Below are 16999 nucleotides of genomic sequence, written 5' to 3'. Positions count from 1 at the left end.
GGGAGAGGAGTGAAGCTGAGTCCCCACTGAGAGAGCTGAATCTTCCACAAGTTCAGGCCAGTTGAAGGAGAGAGCTACTCAATAAAAGTTCATCAGTCAACCTGGAAATGGACTTCCTTCCATATCAAAGTGGGGAAGGAAATACTTGTGAATGTGAGTAAATTGGTGTGATGGGGTTATTAGGCAGTTGTTTTACTTTTAGACATGGAAGGTTTTTTAGGTTGTTTTATTTTTTCTTTTTTTCCTAATTTACTGTGTAGATGTAAAAATCATTGAAGATTGGATATTACAGCTTTAGGATAATAGAATTGCTTAGGTTGGAAAAGGCCTTGAAGATCATCAAGTAAAATCATTAGTCTAGCGCTGTCAAGTCCACCACTAAACCATATCCCTAAATTCCACATCTGCAGGTCTTCTAAATACTTCTAGAGATGGTGGCTCAGCCACTTCCCTGGACAGCTTGCTCCAAGGCCTGACCAAGGCTTTTGTGAACATATTTTTCCTTATATCCCATCTAAACCTCCCTTAGCACAACTTGAGCACATCTCGTCTTGTTACTCGGGAGAGGAGCCTGACCCCCACCTTGCTACAACCTCCTTCAAAGTAACTGTGGAGAGTGATAAGGTCTCCCCTCAGCCTCATTTTTTCCAGGCTAAAAAATTTTTCCAGACCTTTCACCAGCCCTGCTGCCCTTCTCTGCACATGCTCCAGCACCTCAATGTTTTTCTTGGAATCCAGGGCCCAGAACTGGACAAAGCACTCAAGGTGTGGCCTGACCAGTACCCAGTACAGAGGGACAATCACTGCTGTGGTCCTGCTGGCCTCACTATTGCCCATACAGGCCAGGATGCCATTGGCCCTCTTGTTCACCTGGGCACACATTGGATCATGTTCAGCCACTGTCAGCCAGCACACCTCAGGGTGCCTTTTCCACTGAGCAGCTTTCCTGCCACTGTCTACAGCCTGTGGAGCTGCCTGGGGCTGTTGTGACCCAAGTGCAGGACCTGGCACTTGGCCTTGTTGAACCTCTTAAAATCCGCCCATTGATCCAGCCCATCCAGATCCTTTGTAGAGTCCTCCTACCCTCCAGCAGATCAACACTCCCGCCCAACTTGGGGTCATCTGCAGACTGACTGAGGGTGCACTTGATCCCCTTGTCCAGATCACTGATAAATATATAAAGCAGAACTGGTCCCAGTACTGAGCCCTGGGGAACACCATTTGTGACCAGCCACCAACTGTTCTGTCCTGTAGCAGTATAAAAATTCCTAATGTTTATAAGCATATTTTGCCCATCATCATCTTTTGAACCTATTGTAGAACTTGCAGGATGATATGGTGTATTTTTTTATAGTCATGGTTATTAGCTAAAATATAGGTGACCCTAGCGCAATTTGGCAAATTTTATTTTAAAATATAAAGCATACAAGATATATAGTGGTCCTGACTTTCAAGTCAAGATACTGTCTTTTTTATGGGTCTGTTCTGTGTTGTCTCATGGACAGATTCTGTTTCAAGACTCTTTTAAATTGCTGCATCCCTGCACTACCTAATGCAGTTTTGTTTTCATTTTTAATTAGGTGTTGTTTTATATATATTTCTTTTGAATTTTTCTATATATTTATGGAAATAAATTTTGCCATGTTTAACTTTCTAATTTTTTTTGTGTGCGGTCAGTCATTCACAGTCAATTCACATAGGTATTTGTTTACTAAATATACACCTCTGTCTCTGTGTGGACTTTGAGATTTGTATGTCAAATTCTGTCGCGGGTGAGGTTGTGCACATGGCCTTCTTTTCCACATAAAGTGTGACCAAAGCTCTCTTATTCACTGTTAAGATTTTGATAGTGATTTTGTGTCCTAACAGGAAAGCATTTGATAATTTCTCATGGCATCACTGAGTGCTTTCTTTGTCAAATTTACGTTGGCAGGGCTTTCTGTTTACATGCTAAAACAGGTTCAGCAATACAGCAAATAGTTTCCCCTACCTTCCACCCTTCTATGGACTCATAGAAGGTTTTTCTCAGAAGTGCACATTGTGCAGAGAAAATGAGTGTTGATTTTTTCCCCCAGTCTATGCAAGTATTCCCTTTTGCTATAGTTTAGGACTGTCTGTATTACCAGCCCGGCAAAAACACTTCCAGTTTGTGTTTTTTTCTGGATGAATGGAGAAAACCTGATGTGTCCGTTGGTTCTGTGTTAATTTATATAGAATGTCTCACTTTAGTGTATCAACTTTTCTTTTAGAAATTGAAAGTAAACCCTTAAATATTTATAGTTTGATATTGATATTGCTCAGTGAATATGCTTTTCACTGGTGAAAGGGATATGGTCTGAATGGCTTAAATATGTACTTGTAAGGAATGTTTAACATCCATTGCTTTTTCCTGTATTGAGAACACAGTGACAAATTTGCAGGAAAGTGTGTCCATTTCCACACAAACTGCACAGTAAGAGTTGCATGTTTATTTCCATGTATGCCAGAGGGAATGACTGCAAGTATGAATAAACTGTGCAATACCCTTAAGGTGAACCAATAAGCCAGCAATATGTCTGTGGAATAATCATGCCCCAGGCTTACATTATCATAGTTTTATGGAAATGTATATGTAGAAAATGAATAAGTGCTTTGTTTCCACAGTTGAAACAATGAAGTACAAAGAAATGTCTGATTCCAAGTTAATTATTTAAGTTATTGTTGCTTTTAGTTGTCTCAGATTAAGTATGTAATTATTTTCCTTGCTCATCCATTTAGTTTCCATTTCTTGATTTTTTTTTCTGAAAAATCTACTAATTTTCTGCTGCTTTCTTTCTAATGTTTATTGCTTCACTCAAAACTCAGGATGTGTATGGTTTTAGCAGAATCATTTAAAAATCAGCTGGTTTTGAAGCTCAGGCTCTTTATATTTTCAACAGAGGAAAATGAGATAATTCTAATTAAAATTAATAGTGTATATTAAATTTTTCAGGATTACCAAATCATTTTATTATAAATCTAGTACCTTTAATTGATGTGTAGTAAGGCATTAGTTGAAAAATTGCTGGTCCTGACAGTACTTATAGAATATACAGAATATGTATTATATTATTTATAAAATTTATAGTATTTATAGAATTTTACAAAAACTGGCCAAGAAAATACAAAATTTTCTGACGTTTGGTTAAGGAAAGTCAACAGAAAATATTTATTATCATTAATTTATTTCAGATACTAAAGAGAAGACTACTCAGGGAAGGGTCATCTTGAAATTATTATTTGGAACACAGGAAAACAACAATTATTATGGGATAGTTCCACGCCACTTAGTTTTACATACCATAGTTAGGAGCATATTTGCTTGTGGTCCATCTGTGTTCAGTGGAGAAAAAGACATATCCTCATAAGGATAATTTCCTTTTTCTAAGTGTAAATAAGGGTAACAGTGGGTATATGTTTTATTGGTTTTCTGTTTATTTTTTTAAATGCCATTACAGCAAGTTTGTTGTAAGGTCAGTAGCTGTTGAAATTGACTGCTCTTGCATTAGGGAAATATTAAGTGGTTTTCTCTCTTGGATGAAAGGCTTTGTACAGAGCTTATTTGTGTAGTACATCAAACTCATAGAATTTGAGAAGCAGTGAAGGAGAAACACATCACTAGTACAGTAGATTAAAACATTTTGTGAAGGGGTAGAGATTATTCTGGCTGCATACAGAATGGCAGCAAACAGTAATTTTGTAGTTGCAGTTCAAAAACACAGGGTGTTTTTAGTAAATGATACAGTACCACACAGCAACTCAATTTTATACATTTGAGGACAATTTAATTTCCTTAATTGTTGCCATGATACATTTAACATTTCCATTTCTACCACTACTGTTTTACCTAATACATAATTTTACTGGAGTGAAGCTAGGGCTAAAAACTTCAACAAATCTATTGATGGCTGAGACACAAAAGTCAAACCAGAGTTACCTGTGGAGGACTGTACATGCAGCAAAAATGGGTTTATACTCATGTATCTGTACTAATTACCTAAGGCTTGCAAAGTCCTGTATGCAGTGAGGTGCTTATTGGGGTCATGAGGTTCAAGCAGGAGGAGAACTTGTATACCCTTTAGATCCTTTACAGTTGCTTATCCTGCATGTTCTTTAAAGACAGAAGATAAGGCAATAATAGGACTAAGAGTTTATACTAATGATCTGATGTCAGTGAGGGGTCAGCTGTATGCAGATCTTGAACCCCACTTGCTCTTCTCATCATAATTTAACTCAGGAATTTGAATGCCCATAGGCCCAGTCTAATATAGAAGTGTTGTACACTGGGGGAAAAAAAGTGAACATCTGCAGGCTTACAAAGGTTACTCTGGGAGAAGATTACTCTGTGAAAGGAATGGATATTTTAGGTAAGAAGCCTGTCTTGCAAAGAAAATTGATGAAGAACAAATATGTTGAATTATTCTGTAATAGACACTTCAAAAAAAAGTCAGTACTTGGTTAAGACCCTTGAAAAATCTACATTACTCGTACTTCCTCTTTTACTTAAAATTTTTACACATCATTTGATAGTAATTTCTGAAATTACAGCTAAAGCCACTGTAAAGTTGTATAACAAACTCCTTGGTTATTATGGAATTCAAAGAATCCATTTAAGTATTCTAATAAAGTAGAAGTTCCAGAGAATACTGTAAACACTTCAGCAAATTATTTTTTTACTTGCAAACGTGGGATATTTAATATATTGCATATAAAATAATTAAAAAATAATTACATTTAGCTATTTCTAGAATACTTGTGAATTTCTCAATCTGGCTATAGCATGAGTTTTCTCTGCTTTCTTTTTTTGATTCATCTGGATAATCTTACAGTCTCTTTTTGATTGATCCGAGCACTGGTAAGTAGAAAATGCAAAAACCAAAACAAGTATTCAAGGAGCTCAACACTGGATGATTAGGCAAAAGAAGCAAAATCTGAGAAAGGAATTTAACCAAGGAAAAAGAGATCACTTGGTGTTTTAACAGCAGGAGACAGCTGTTGCCTGAAGAGTGGGCAGTGCAAAGAGGCATTAAATCTGGATCAGGAAATGGAATTTGAAATGCACATGAAAGAAAAAGTCATTTTACAAGGAAGCCAACGCTCTCTTTGTACTGAACCAGCAAGTTCCCCATGCATTCAATGTGTGGGTGAAGTTAAAACTACAGCTTAACTGAAACAGAGGCTTTACACTACCTAAATGGACAATATCTTCTGCTTTCTTTGCCTTCTGTCTCCTCTTTGTCCCACAGTCCCTGGCCCCACACTGCTTCTACATGCTGCTTCTTCATGCCTCCCTGCACAGGTTCATCCCTTAATACCCCACAGAGAGCTATAATTGAAAAGCTTCAGCAGACGGCCCCAGTGAATGGAGCAGAATTTTCTATCTGTAAGCAGTAATAGACAGAGGTAACTACTTTGTAAGTGGCAAAAGTGCAGGAACTGATCAGCTGTGACTTGCTACTGCTTCCTAAATATATGTGAGCACAGCATTCAGCACAGCTTTTGTGTCAATGCATAAGTTCTGTCTGGTTCTTTACTGTAATCCTTCTATTCATTCTCAGAAGTTATGTATGTATGAAATGTTTACTTCAAATGACTGTGTTTTAAAAATAAGTCTCTAAACAGTTCTTTTGAATGCAATGAAAGAAGTCTTGCAGTAGAAATTCAGAGAGAAAGCTTGTAATGAAGTGTAAATTTACTCTGCTCTAATATTGTTCATTTGACGAATAAATTGGTTGGTGAAGCATGTTAAGTGCTGGATTTATAACTGTATTCTGCAGCTATGAAATCCATGGACTTTTTTTATATGAAAGCAGGCTGGTAGTCACTTGTCTGGACGGAAGTTACCTGCTGATTCACTAAGCTCAGCTGGTAAAATATGGTGGTGGTACAAGCTCTTCAAAGTATATGGGTCCAAAATATAAGCACTGGCTGTGCATATGTTCCCATTTTACCTTTCTTTAGTTGTCACTGTTCTTATGAGATGGAGAAAAGCCATTAAAAGTTCTCACTTTTCTTATGAGATGGAAAAAAACCCCATCAAAAGTAAAAGCAGATTTTTACAACAAAACTTTGAATGGAAGATGAATTTTCAAATTACTTATCCTTCTCTGTTTGTCCTCTTTTTTTAAATACCTAAGGAATACTGGCATGTTCCATCCTCTCTCTCTTCATTCTAATCTGTTAGTGCAGAAATAATTCTTTGTGCATTTCATTGTTTGCATTGTGAACCTTTCCTTGCTTTTCCTATGGGTCTGCCAGTTTCTCCTGTCTTTAGCAGTTGTGCTTAGTGCTATCATTTAATCTGTGTTCATAGTCTGAGGTGGGCATTGTGTAAATACTAACAGAGTCCTTGATCCTGGAATTTTACATAAATAATGAATAATAAGCTGAACTATGGAGATAATAAAATGCATAAGTTTTTAGAGCAGTGTACTAATATAAAGCCTCTAGTGATAATAGAAGGAGAATGAAGATGCTCTAAGAGACATTTGTGGTCACTTTTGCTTTATAAAATGTAATCTAGATCTTATATGGATAAGAATAATAAGTCACAAGCAACTGGTAAATTGAAAGCAAGCAGTGAGAAAGATTGGAAAAGTAGAGTTGATAGCAAGATGTGTGACCTAACTGCAGTTATAATGGAAGAAGTATAGACATTTAAAATTTTTGGTTGAAGAACAGAAAAACAAGGAAGTGAACACAAGATACACAAAGTTTTGCCTACAAAGAGTGCATGCTGTTCCAGAAAATGGCAGTTTTTAGTAGGGTGGATAAATTTTAAAATAAAATGAGATAAAAGTCCATAAAATGGTATTAATTGTTTCTTTAAGGTAGTAAGAAATGTCCTTAAAATAGAAAAAAAGGATAAATAGGCTGTGCCTGCTTTGCTTGAACAAGACTGAGAGTAAAATCTTCACAATGTAGGGAGGGTGTCCAGAGGAGGGAGGCAGGGTCTTCTCAGTGGTCCAGCCAATAGAACAAGAGTCAATGGGCAGAAATTGAAGCACAGGAAGTTCCACTTGAATATGAGGAAGAACTTCATTATTGTGCAAGTGACTGCACACAGGAACAGATTGTCCAGAGAGGTTGTGGACTCTCCCTCACTGGAGATATTCAAGAACTGTCTGGACACAGTCCTGTGCTATGTGCTCTGGGATGACCCTGCCTGAGCAGGAGGCTGGACCAGATGACCCCCCAGTGGGTCCCTTCCAACCTTTATCTGTTCTTTAATTCTATGGAAATAAAATGGCAATAAATGGTGAAAGATCAGCAGTAGTGAATTGAGGGTCAATGATTAAGAAATGATGACAGAAAAGCAATTCAGTTACTTGTAAAGTAAGAAATTTTTAATAAAGATACGACTTGGCAAATTGTTAATTTGGAGAACATTAGATCCATTTAGGATCAAATGTGGATAGATAAGATCCAAGAAATGACAGTGTGTCATCTGACAAGAAGATGGCAGAATTCAACAGGACAGTCAGTGGGAGCCACTGTGCATAGAAAGGAATCAGGGAACACTTGAAATGTGTTCTGTAACTTGTTTTTTATTACCATTTGTTGCATTGCTCACATCCACATTATTTAGATCCTCAAGAAAGTGAATGTGATTTCGCATTTCACTCTTGACTATTGCAGTAAAATTTCTTAATTTGGAATGCATGCATGTGAAGTTTTTCATTCACTGTGTAAAGACAATTACACCAAAATAGAAGTGTATAATACAAATACTGGTTTTAATTAGGCTTTACTGAGTTCAAAGGATCAACAACATTAACTTTGAGATTTGATGAAGATTTGCTTCTGTAGAAATTTACTCTGATGTGCTTACCCTCAGAAAGAGGCAGGCTGTTACAGCTGAGATGGTATACACTGAGTTATTTTAATTCTGTGCTGTTTTCAGCTATTCATGTTTCTCAGGGTACACTGAAAGGTATACTCTGAAAGGGTATACTGAAAGGCATTTAGACCACTTCAGGCATTTAGCTTACTTTTTAACATTTGCTGCTAGTGCAGCTTGCATTGTCAGTGATGGGAGATGATCTCATATACTAAGTTGAGTGTTTGAACTAGGGTTAGCAATATTGCAAACTGTGTGGACTTTTGTATTAGACATCTAACACTCTTTTGATTTTTTTGGATAATCGGTGTCTCTGAACCTCTTTATATGAGGGAATTTATAGTTCTACAGGTGGTAAAAGAAGTACACTGAGAAAGGTTTTATGGCAGAACTGTTTCTTGGCCTTCAGCTACAGTGAAACGAAGAGATATAAATCAGTTACGCTATTTTCAGTGCTGAAAATCTGCTTTCTTCCACAGTTGTTTCAGGCTCTCTGTAGTAATGCTTAATCTGGAAATATAGCTGTGACCACAGATGTGCCCTCTAAATAGGAGACCTTACCAAGAGGAATGTGGTTGTTTATTACTGTTACTTTAAAAATGCATGTTTATTCATATTCATGCTAATTCAGAAAGAGAAGTTTCTTGAGTAAGATCTCACTTTTCACAACAGAAAGAAACTTAAGCTGTAGGTTTTCCTTTCTGTTGCTTAAAGTGAAATATTTTACTGCTTTGACTTGCTTAATCTGTTATGTGCATGCTGCACTCTGGCAGTTCCTCGGTGTTGGAATTGTTGATAAACTTCTAATGAACCATTCAATGCTCTTGCTTTATGTTGCTTTATGTTCCTGTGTTGTGAATAAAAGGGATTGAGAGTTACATATCCAGTACTTTTTCCCATAAGCTAATTTCTTCCAGCAAGTTCCCACTAGACCTGGTGTCTGCTACAGTATAAAGATATTAAAGAAATGAAATCAAACCTGTTTTTCTGAGACAGTATTTGACAATCATACCCATCCTTGGGAGCTTTTTTTATTTTTTCAGCCTATAATTTTTTCTTTGATATAAACTCTTACACTCTTAAATTTTTTCTCTCTCTTCAATGTGTACCACATTCAGATATTCCACTAGATGAATGTTTTTCCATTCAATATTTCATGACCAAAATAAATACATAGTTATTTTAATCTTTGTAAGTCATTCTCCAGTATCTTGATTATTTTAAAATTTATTGTTTTTCACCTCTGAATACTTTGTGAATATCTTTCTGGTTTGAAGATGCCTAGGAGTAACTGAATATTGCAGACATTTACCTCCCCTCTCATTATTCAGAGCATATATTTATTATTGCTGCACATAGAAAATACATCTCTAAATTGTTCACTCTACTTGTGGGCTTTTTTCATTATTACTGCATCATAGATTTTTATCTAGTGTTTCAGATGTGTGTATTAAGCATGCATATTTCCAGGTACTGTTCCTTGTAATTCTATTTCCTAATTCTTTTATTTCATTCCACACACATTTGTGAACTCCTGAAAGTTGATATTTTTCTTGATCTGGCAGGTTATTGAGGTTATTTTGCTTCTTGAGTTTGTTGCCTGTATGACTCTTGGAAAATAATTTTTATTTAATAAATATGATTTTTTCTTCCCTGCAAATATTTAATAACTTCTGTTGCCCAGGGGATTGAGTTTGGAGATTTGCCAGCTTGATTTTGTTAGCTTTCCTAGGTTTGAAAAGCCCACTTCCATCCCTCACTTATTTTAGTAAGTGGTCATGGGCACAGAAGCAGCAGTTGCTATGTGTGCATGGATTCACCCCTCCATGTATATGTCTCTATGTGGTGTGTGTATGTGTGCAAATACCAACTCATGTATCATGCATTTTGCAACTCTTTCATTTAAAACAATGGTATTTACCCACAGGAGGAGGAAGAAGAAACGTATGAGCAAACTCTAGAATTCCGCAGAGGAGGTGATGGTCAGCCACGGCGGTCCACACGACCCACTCAACAATTTTATCAACCCCCCCGAGCTAGAAACTGATTAATAAGAAAAGAAAGGTAAATATAAGGTACCAGTACTTTATATATTGGTTTAGATTTCAAGATAAACAAATATGGATTGTTCTATATTTTTCTTAGGGATATTGGTATATTTATGATAGAAGTTGGATATCTCTGTTTCTCTGAATTTTGTGTCTTAGGAGGACTTAATATATCTGTGGGAAGAGGGAAAGCACTAAAAACACTTCAACAAATACCTTTTGGCTTTTGCTTTATGTCAAGACTCATATAATCTCAGCAAGCTTTTTCCTGATGCTTTTTCACCTGAGAGCAGCAGCAGCAGCAAGATTCTCTGACTCACATACATTTGAAGCAAGCTTATTTAAGCAAGTGTCTGCAGTCCCTGCTGAATTCAGGACTGTCTGGCTCTGTCCGAGGTCCCATATTCTACTTTTTATAAGCCATTCATGTGAATAAATACCCTTTCTGCCGTTTTGCTTGCATGAGAAGGAGAAATAAAAATCTGTGAGTTCACCATTAAATAGGGAGGTGCACAGACAACAAATATTTATGACACTCTGAATCTTGAGGATATACTTGCACCTATACTTTATTAATTACCAGAAATTAAGGGATTATATATCTTCCTTAGAAAATACACCTGCTACGTACATTAATACATTTAAAAAGGTCAACCAGATTAAACAGTTGCCGTAATTTCAGTGAACAAATCTCATAAGCTATGCTGCTTTCATTTAACTGGTTGATTGTCTAAATCCTTAATTTACAAAAGATGGTCAAAAGTCTATCCTGACTAAAGAAAGCTTTGATAAGTCACTAATATTTGATGTACACCCACAGTGTGTCTTTTTCTTGAATCTGATTTTTTTTTTACTAGCCAGTTTGTTTTTACCAATCTCTTTTTTGTTCTTTTCATTACTCCAGTCTTCCACATTTTGTTGGCTTAGCACATGCTGCTTATCTTTGTACCTTTTGATATTTCTAACATGCAACATATGATTCTATTTTTTAGAGTATGTGTTAAAATGTATTTTTCATTTATAGCAGTACTGGCAATGTAAGAGAGGTGATAGTTGTTCTATTTTTGCCAGTATAACTTGAATTTCTATTTTAATACGTGTAGCAATCACTATTAGTAAACGTGTCCTGAGACAGTTCATGCAGAAATTATTCTGGAATATGCACTGAGCGGAGTTTTAACCAGCACAGTTGGCCCTGAGCAGTGTCAGGGTGATCAGTTGAATGAGAGATGTGAAGTGCACACAGCCGTCAAAGCCAGGGATTTTTTTTGTTTCTTAGGTAATATTTTTGGTATTTCTCTAATTTTACAGTATAAATCTAGAAAACTCTACTTAGCTTTGGTCAGCTATGAGGCACCAGGGAGAGTGGTAGTAATGCCTGTATCTCAAAAACAAGTCACTTGTTGGCAGATAAGGAACAACCTTTCTAAGGCACAGATGATTTTTCCTTGCAGCTGTTCCTATACTTTATTTTAAAGATTATAACGGGGCCCTGATTTAAATAGACAGCAGATCTGGTATCAAAACTTACCTGGCACAGGAAATAAGTATTCAGAGCTTTTCCTTTCCATTGGGCTTTCCCAAAAATAAGTGGTCGGTGTAATAAATTCTTCACTGAGAAGAATTTTAAATGGAGGTGGAAAATCAAACCCAGTTCTTTTCTAAATTGTTTTCAGCTTACCTGGACTTGTACAAGAACATAGCTTTAATGTCTTGACATGTAAAAGTTCAGGAAAATTAAATGTCACTTCCTAGAAGTGGATTTCTATATGGATTCTGCCTCCTTTTCACTTCTTAGATCTTTTGAGAGCATGGCATACTGTTCTTATTTCAAGTTTTTAATAGCCCGTTAAATGAAAACAAGATTTATTGGGGAAGTTTTAAGGGATCCAGTGAGACATAACTGTAGCACAACTTTCCACTGCAGGATGCCTTACCTCTTCAACAGATCTTTTATTAGTGACGCCTTTACTTACTGAAAGGGAGTATCTCTACTATGTTAAATAACTTAATGTCTTTTTCCTAAAGAGTTGGAAAACCATTGGTGATGATTATTTTATGTTATAAATTGGTAAATTCCATAGAATTTTAATGTTGTAGTTTGTAACATTTAAAATTCCAAGGTATCTTGTTCTCAATGGCAACTTAAACAATACTAAAAGTGGAGTTTGCTGGCTATATTTGTATTGGGTATGATAGGGATGTATCTAAGATGAAGCATGAGGTCCATACAGTCAAAGTGCCAATTCATACCCAAAACCTTTTTGCTGTACCTCTATAATCTTATATCACTTGACAAGGAGGACTCAGTAATGCAGTGGTGCAGCAATGCAGAAATGAGGCTATATTGCTTCCTGGATTAGTGTTCAGTACAATCATTCAGGTGTTGCATTTGGGCATGCACATCTGGAATTTGTATTACCAAATAATCAGTTCAAAATCTTTGTCCGTACTTCAATGGGTCTTAAGTGGAAAAACGTTCAAGATTTTAAAATTCTGAGTTGTTTTTTAAAAGTGGAATTTGGATCAATGCAGCTGTTCAGTCCGGGGAAGAGAAGAGTCTAAAGGGGTCTTATTGCAGTATTTCAGTATTTTAAAATGGGACTTCTAGAAAACATGGAGAGGGACAAACACTGCAGATTTGCAGGAAGTCTTGACCTGATGATTTTTATGAAGACAGATAGATAAAGTAGAAGTATGGGATAGTCAGTACCTCACTGTGCTTGCAGTTGACATAAACATTATCATTTATTAATATCCAGCAGTGTGAGGTGGAGAACAGTAAGTCAGCATTTTAAGTCAGTCAGGGGGAATTTTATGTGGGTATGAATCAAATATTAGTTTTAACAGGTCTATAAAATAAGATACTCCTCCTAGAGAGTCAAGATACAAAAATTAGAATCTAAAAATAATAAAAATACATCCTGAAGTTACATTTTCTATGTAGAATGTCTTAATAGTCTGAAACCAAAGCAGAGCAAATAATCAGAAATGAGTGTTTTGAAGGGTCAGAAGTTTTGGAGGAGATCGAAAGAACCTATGAGTGTGTATCTGTAAGTGCTTCGTCCTTATATGCTTTTTGGGTCTTCATTTACTTCATGACAGAACTAATCAACACCTTGCCACCTTTGCTATAAGATCTGTATTAAAGTCCTTAACAATGGAGAAATTGTGGTTTTGTGAGAGAGAAAAAGAATACCAGAAAGTGTTCCTTGTATTAGACCGATCATATTTATTGCATTGAAGTGCAGCCTTCTGATTTATTCTTTTAAAGAGTTGTGTCTCTGTAAGTACTGAAAAGCAGATATTCACTCTTTTGGAGGAAGAAAATGAAGTGACAGTGAACTCTGTGTTGCACAGATCCCAGGGATGGGGGATACTTACAGTTTCTTGAGTGCCAATACTTTTTGTCCTTATCTGTTGTATTTTAGTTTTTTCATTTAGAAACCTTCTTGGAGTCGGGGGGAATTCACTGGCAGCTCCCAACTTGCTGAACACTTCTTCTAGAAGAAATGCTGGGGTTTTCCAAGCAGCAGGATGGAACAAAGAAAGCTCATGTGAGCAGAAGGAATTTGGACCTGACACCACAAAAGACTTTTTTAAAGTTCTTAGTTAAATGAAGCTGAATACTTTTTACATATGAAAGAGGCAAATTGTCATTGCTACCATCAATAAAACCACATGCACTATTCTATTCTTTGCCTTGTATTCTTTTTACTGAGCCTCCATTGTTAGTTAACATAATAATGTATCATGATTTTTTCTTAATTTTGAACTGATTTTACTTCTAATATTACTTCTAGTAAAGTTAAATTAAAGCATATTTTCTCAAAAGCTGACAGGGTTGGGCATTTCATTTAGATTTTTGGTTAGTATAAGTGAAACATGTTAAAAAATTCAGCTAATTGTACAGTAAAATTCTAAATAGGCTTTTGACTATGTTTTTTGTGTTTATTTTCCAAAGTTGTTGAAAGACAAATGATAGATTTGCTTATTGTGTTTTTCATGATCTGTGACCAGAGTTCAAACGGGAGAAAGAAAAAAAATAATCAGTTTCAATAGTACTTTTCTAAATAATTTGAGGTAAATATTTTCTTTATAGGAATATTTATATTAAAGAAATATGAACATTTCTAAAAGGTACAGAAAAGTCATTTAAACAAAAAATACTGAAAGATGCACATTGATATTTTAAGCATAAATATGTGTATAAATGCACACGTGCAAGCTGTTGGATAGTAGGTACTAACTTTCTTGTAATTTTAAACTATGCTTTCATTGCTTCATATTACTAGAATTTTTTCAGTTGTCATTGATGTTTGAAAGAATCTTATGTCAAACTACTTTTCATTCTAAGCTGTATCTTTGAACCTAATGTGATTATGACAAATAGTTGAAATTTCACTATTTCTTTAGCTGAGAAGCACTCAAAATCTAGGTAACCTGGAAATCCCTTCTAAGCTTTATGCTGATCATTTAGGACTGAAATAGCACATGTGTTTTGAGGTAGTTTTGTAGAGGTAAAATTACACCTGAGAGATGTATTGATGGTATAAATTGTACAGTTAATTCTGCTGAATTTCTCCCTGAGTGCTCATACAAAACTGCTTGAATAGAACCTTGTTTATTTGGATGTTAAGAAGTTTTATATTGAGGATGTAAATGAATGTATCTGCAGTACAGAATGTGAACTATTGTCTGGATGCAATCAAATCTTACCAATCACATAAATTTTTGCAGAATAGTAAGCAGCCAAATGTTTTGCTGTCTTAATGGATCCTAAGCAGCTTCTTCATAATTATGATGAACCTTACTAATAATTCTAAAGACTTTTGGAAGTTTTAAGCATGAGCTGTACAGTGTTAAAGTTTCTCACTATCAACTAATGCGCAACAAGTTTTATGAAGTTTGTTAGATTTACATTAGAAACCACTTTACAAATAGTATGAAACATCCTGGTCAGTTCTGCGAAATTGTACCAGCAAATAAATAAACTGTAGATCTAATACATTGCATGTTGGATACTTTACTTCCAGAATTATTGCTAAGACCACTGACAGCAGCTATTCAGCTTCATCAAGAAATGCAGCCATAGCATTGTTTTAAAAAGCAGTTTTGACTTTCCTTTGCAAAGAGGATGTGCATTAAACAAGCCCTACAGTCAGTGTACCAAAGCAACTTCTGAAATTAAAATAACTTTTATGTTCTTTTGGGCTTTCATTCTTGCTGTGAACTAAATCATAAAATAAAGAAAACTACAGTCTGATTTAGTGAACTTTAAAAAATAATGCCTAGTTATGAAATTTTAAGACTCTACAAATACAAAGCAGCATTCCTCTCTAGTGGCTGTGGCATTCTGAGATTATGACATGTATGTGCAGCTGTAGGCAAATGAAATATCCTTGAGAATGTTGTTTTTCTTTGTGAAACAGTAAAGACTATTTCCTGGTCTTTTTAAGGGGGCTGTGTATCTAGAGAGCCAGAGTAAGCAAACAGCTCCAGAGTCTTCTTTGAAAAGTCATGTAGTCTTTGTATGTTTTATGATTACTTTTTGCTGTGGCTTCAATTGAAATAATATATGCTGGAAGTTCTGCCTTTCAGGATCTCAAGAACTGTTGTTTGAGTAGTTAAAAACTTATTTCATCAACCAGTTTTGAAAAGCAAGAATTCATATATTCATGCTTATTGATTTCTGTATCTGGAAACAACATGCCAATAAATTAGGTAGGTATATAAATTATATTCTTGATTTGCGTAGTCCAACAAAACCAAAAATACAATAATTTGCCAGTCATACTGTACTGAAGTTTGCATGCACAAGAACAACATTAATTTATTTAGCTTTTGTGTTCAGAAGAAATTACTGTGTCTAGATAGGTCTTCAAAACTGATGTGAAAGTTAACTTCCAGTTCATCAAAAGCAGCAGCAAAACCAAGCTCCTGAACTTGATGTGGCCACATTTGTGTGGTTAAAGGGAAAAAGGTGATAAGAGGCACTAGATCCTGGTCATGCATGTTGTTTATTTACTAGCTTGATTTGTGGCTCTGTATTGGAGTGTTCTTGGCTAGCTGTTGCTGAGACAAACATGCCACAGAGGAAGTTTGCCCTTTTTAAGGTGGACATGAGCCAACCTGTGCTTCTTGACCTGTGAACCAGTAGGTCCCTGGTTCATAGCTTTGCTTTGCTAGGATTATAGATAGGGCTTTTGAAAATTTCTGTGTTGAAATTAGGAGTGCAATGCAAATGAGCAAATGAGGTGTTTTTTCTTGCCTTGGACTTGTGTATAACATCTTTACTGAATGAAAAAAAAAATCAGAATTTCTTGTTTAAATTATTCTAAAAGTTATATGCCAAGTTGTTAATACTATCCTTGACTAGGATTTTTTTTCTCCTTTATATTCTTGAGAGATAAAATAATCTTGAAACAAAAAGTGGAAATGATGTGGTTTTATCTTACAGGTTTTCAGAATTTTGTATTAAAATCTGATTGAAATTGTCATGTTTGCATTTAAAATTCTTCTTTGGTCTAACATCTTCTGATAGATACTCACATGTATATTTTAATATAGCTTTTTGTCACTAGCAGGTACTTTCTTTTTAAGTCTTTGGCAACAACTGTGGGAAGCATTTTGGGGATTGCTTGTCAAGGTCACTTTCCCAAGAAACACTGCTGGAATTTTCTCTGCAGAATCTCTTGGCTTGAGCCTTATGCAGATGAAACTTGTTGGGAATATGGCTTTCCAAGGGAGTATTAACAACATAGTATATTTTCACTGGGATGCAAAATGTTGTTGATATCACAGGAAAGACAAATCTTATGTATAAGATGTACTTGGCATTAGATACATGGAGATTTAGCTTGAGGTAAATCTGAGGGGATATTTGCAAGAGAACTCCCAAACAGCCAAAGTAGCTAATGAATGTTGGTAACTGAAATAATCTGGTAGTGTGGGGTGTACAGTCCCTTTTTAGCATTATGGTTGGAATGAGCTTCATAGAGAAAAATCTCCAGTGCTTTTATGCAGACACAGGAATATATCATTTGGAGTAATTCTCTATAGATACATTCTTGAAGAACAATTCTATTTCAGC

The 16999-nt window shown here is 35.6% G+C and overlaps 1 protein-coding gene across 2 annotated transcripts in view; it reads left to right on the top strand.

The window, feature by feature from the left end:
- TDRD3 (tudor domain containing 3) overlaps positions 1 to 16404 on the top strand; it is a 54632-nt gene extending 38228 nt beyond the window's left edge. For both annotated transcript variants that reach the window (XM_031061589.1, XM_031061590.1), the window contains exons 12-13: positions 9786 to 9922; positions 13338 to 16404. In XM_031061589.1, coding sequence (XP_030917449.1) covers positions 9786 to 9905 — 120 coding nt within the window. In that variant the 3' untranslated portion in view covers positions 9906 to 9922; positions 13338 to 16404. The remainder of the gene's footprint in view (positions 1 to 9785; positions 9923 to 13337) is intronic.
- Positions 16405 to 16999: the final 595 nt, after the last annotated feature.

The sequence above is a fragment of the Geospiza fortis genome, unplaced genomic scaffold, assembly GCF_000277835.1.
Source record: "Geospiza fortis unplaced genomic scaffold, GeoFor_1.0 scaffold191, whole genome shotgun sequence".
Taxonomy (NCBI): domain Eukaryota; kingdom Metazoa; phylum Chordata; class Aves; order Passeriformes; family Thraupidae; genus Geospiza; species Geospiza fortis.
Note: the sequence above shows the minus strand (reverse complement) of the source record. Positions and strands in the feature narration are given on the sequence as shown.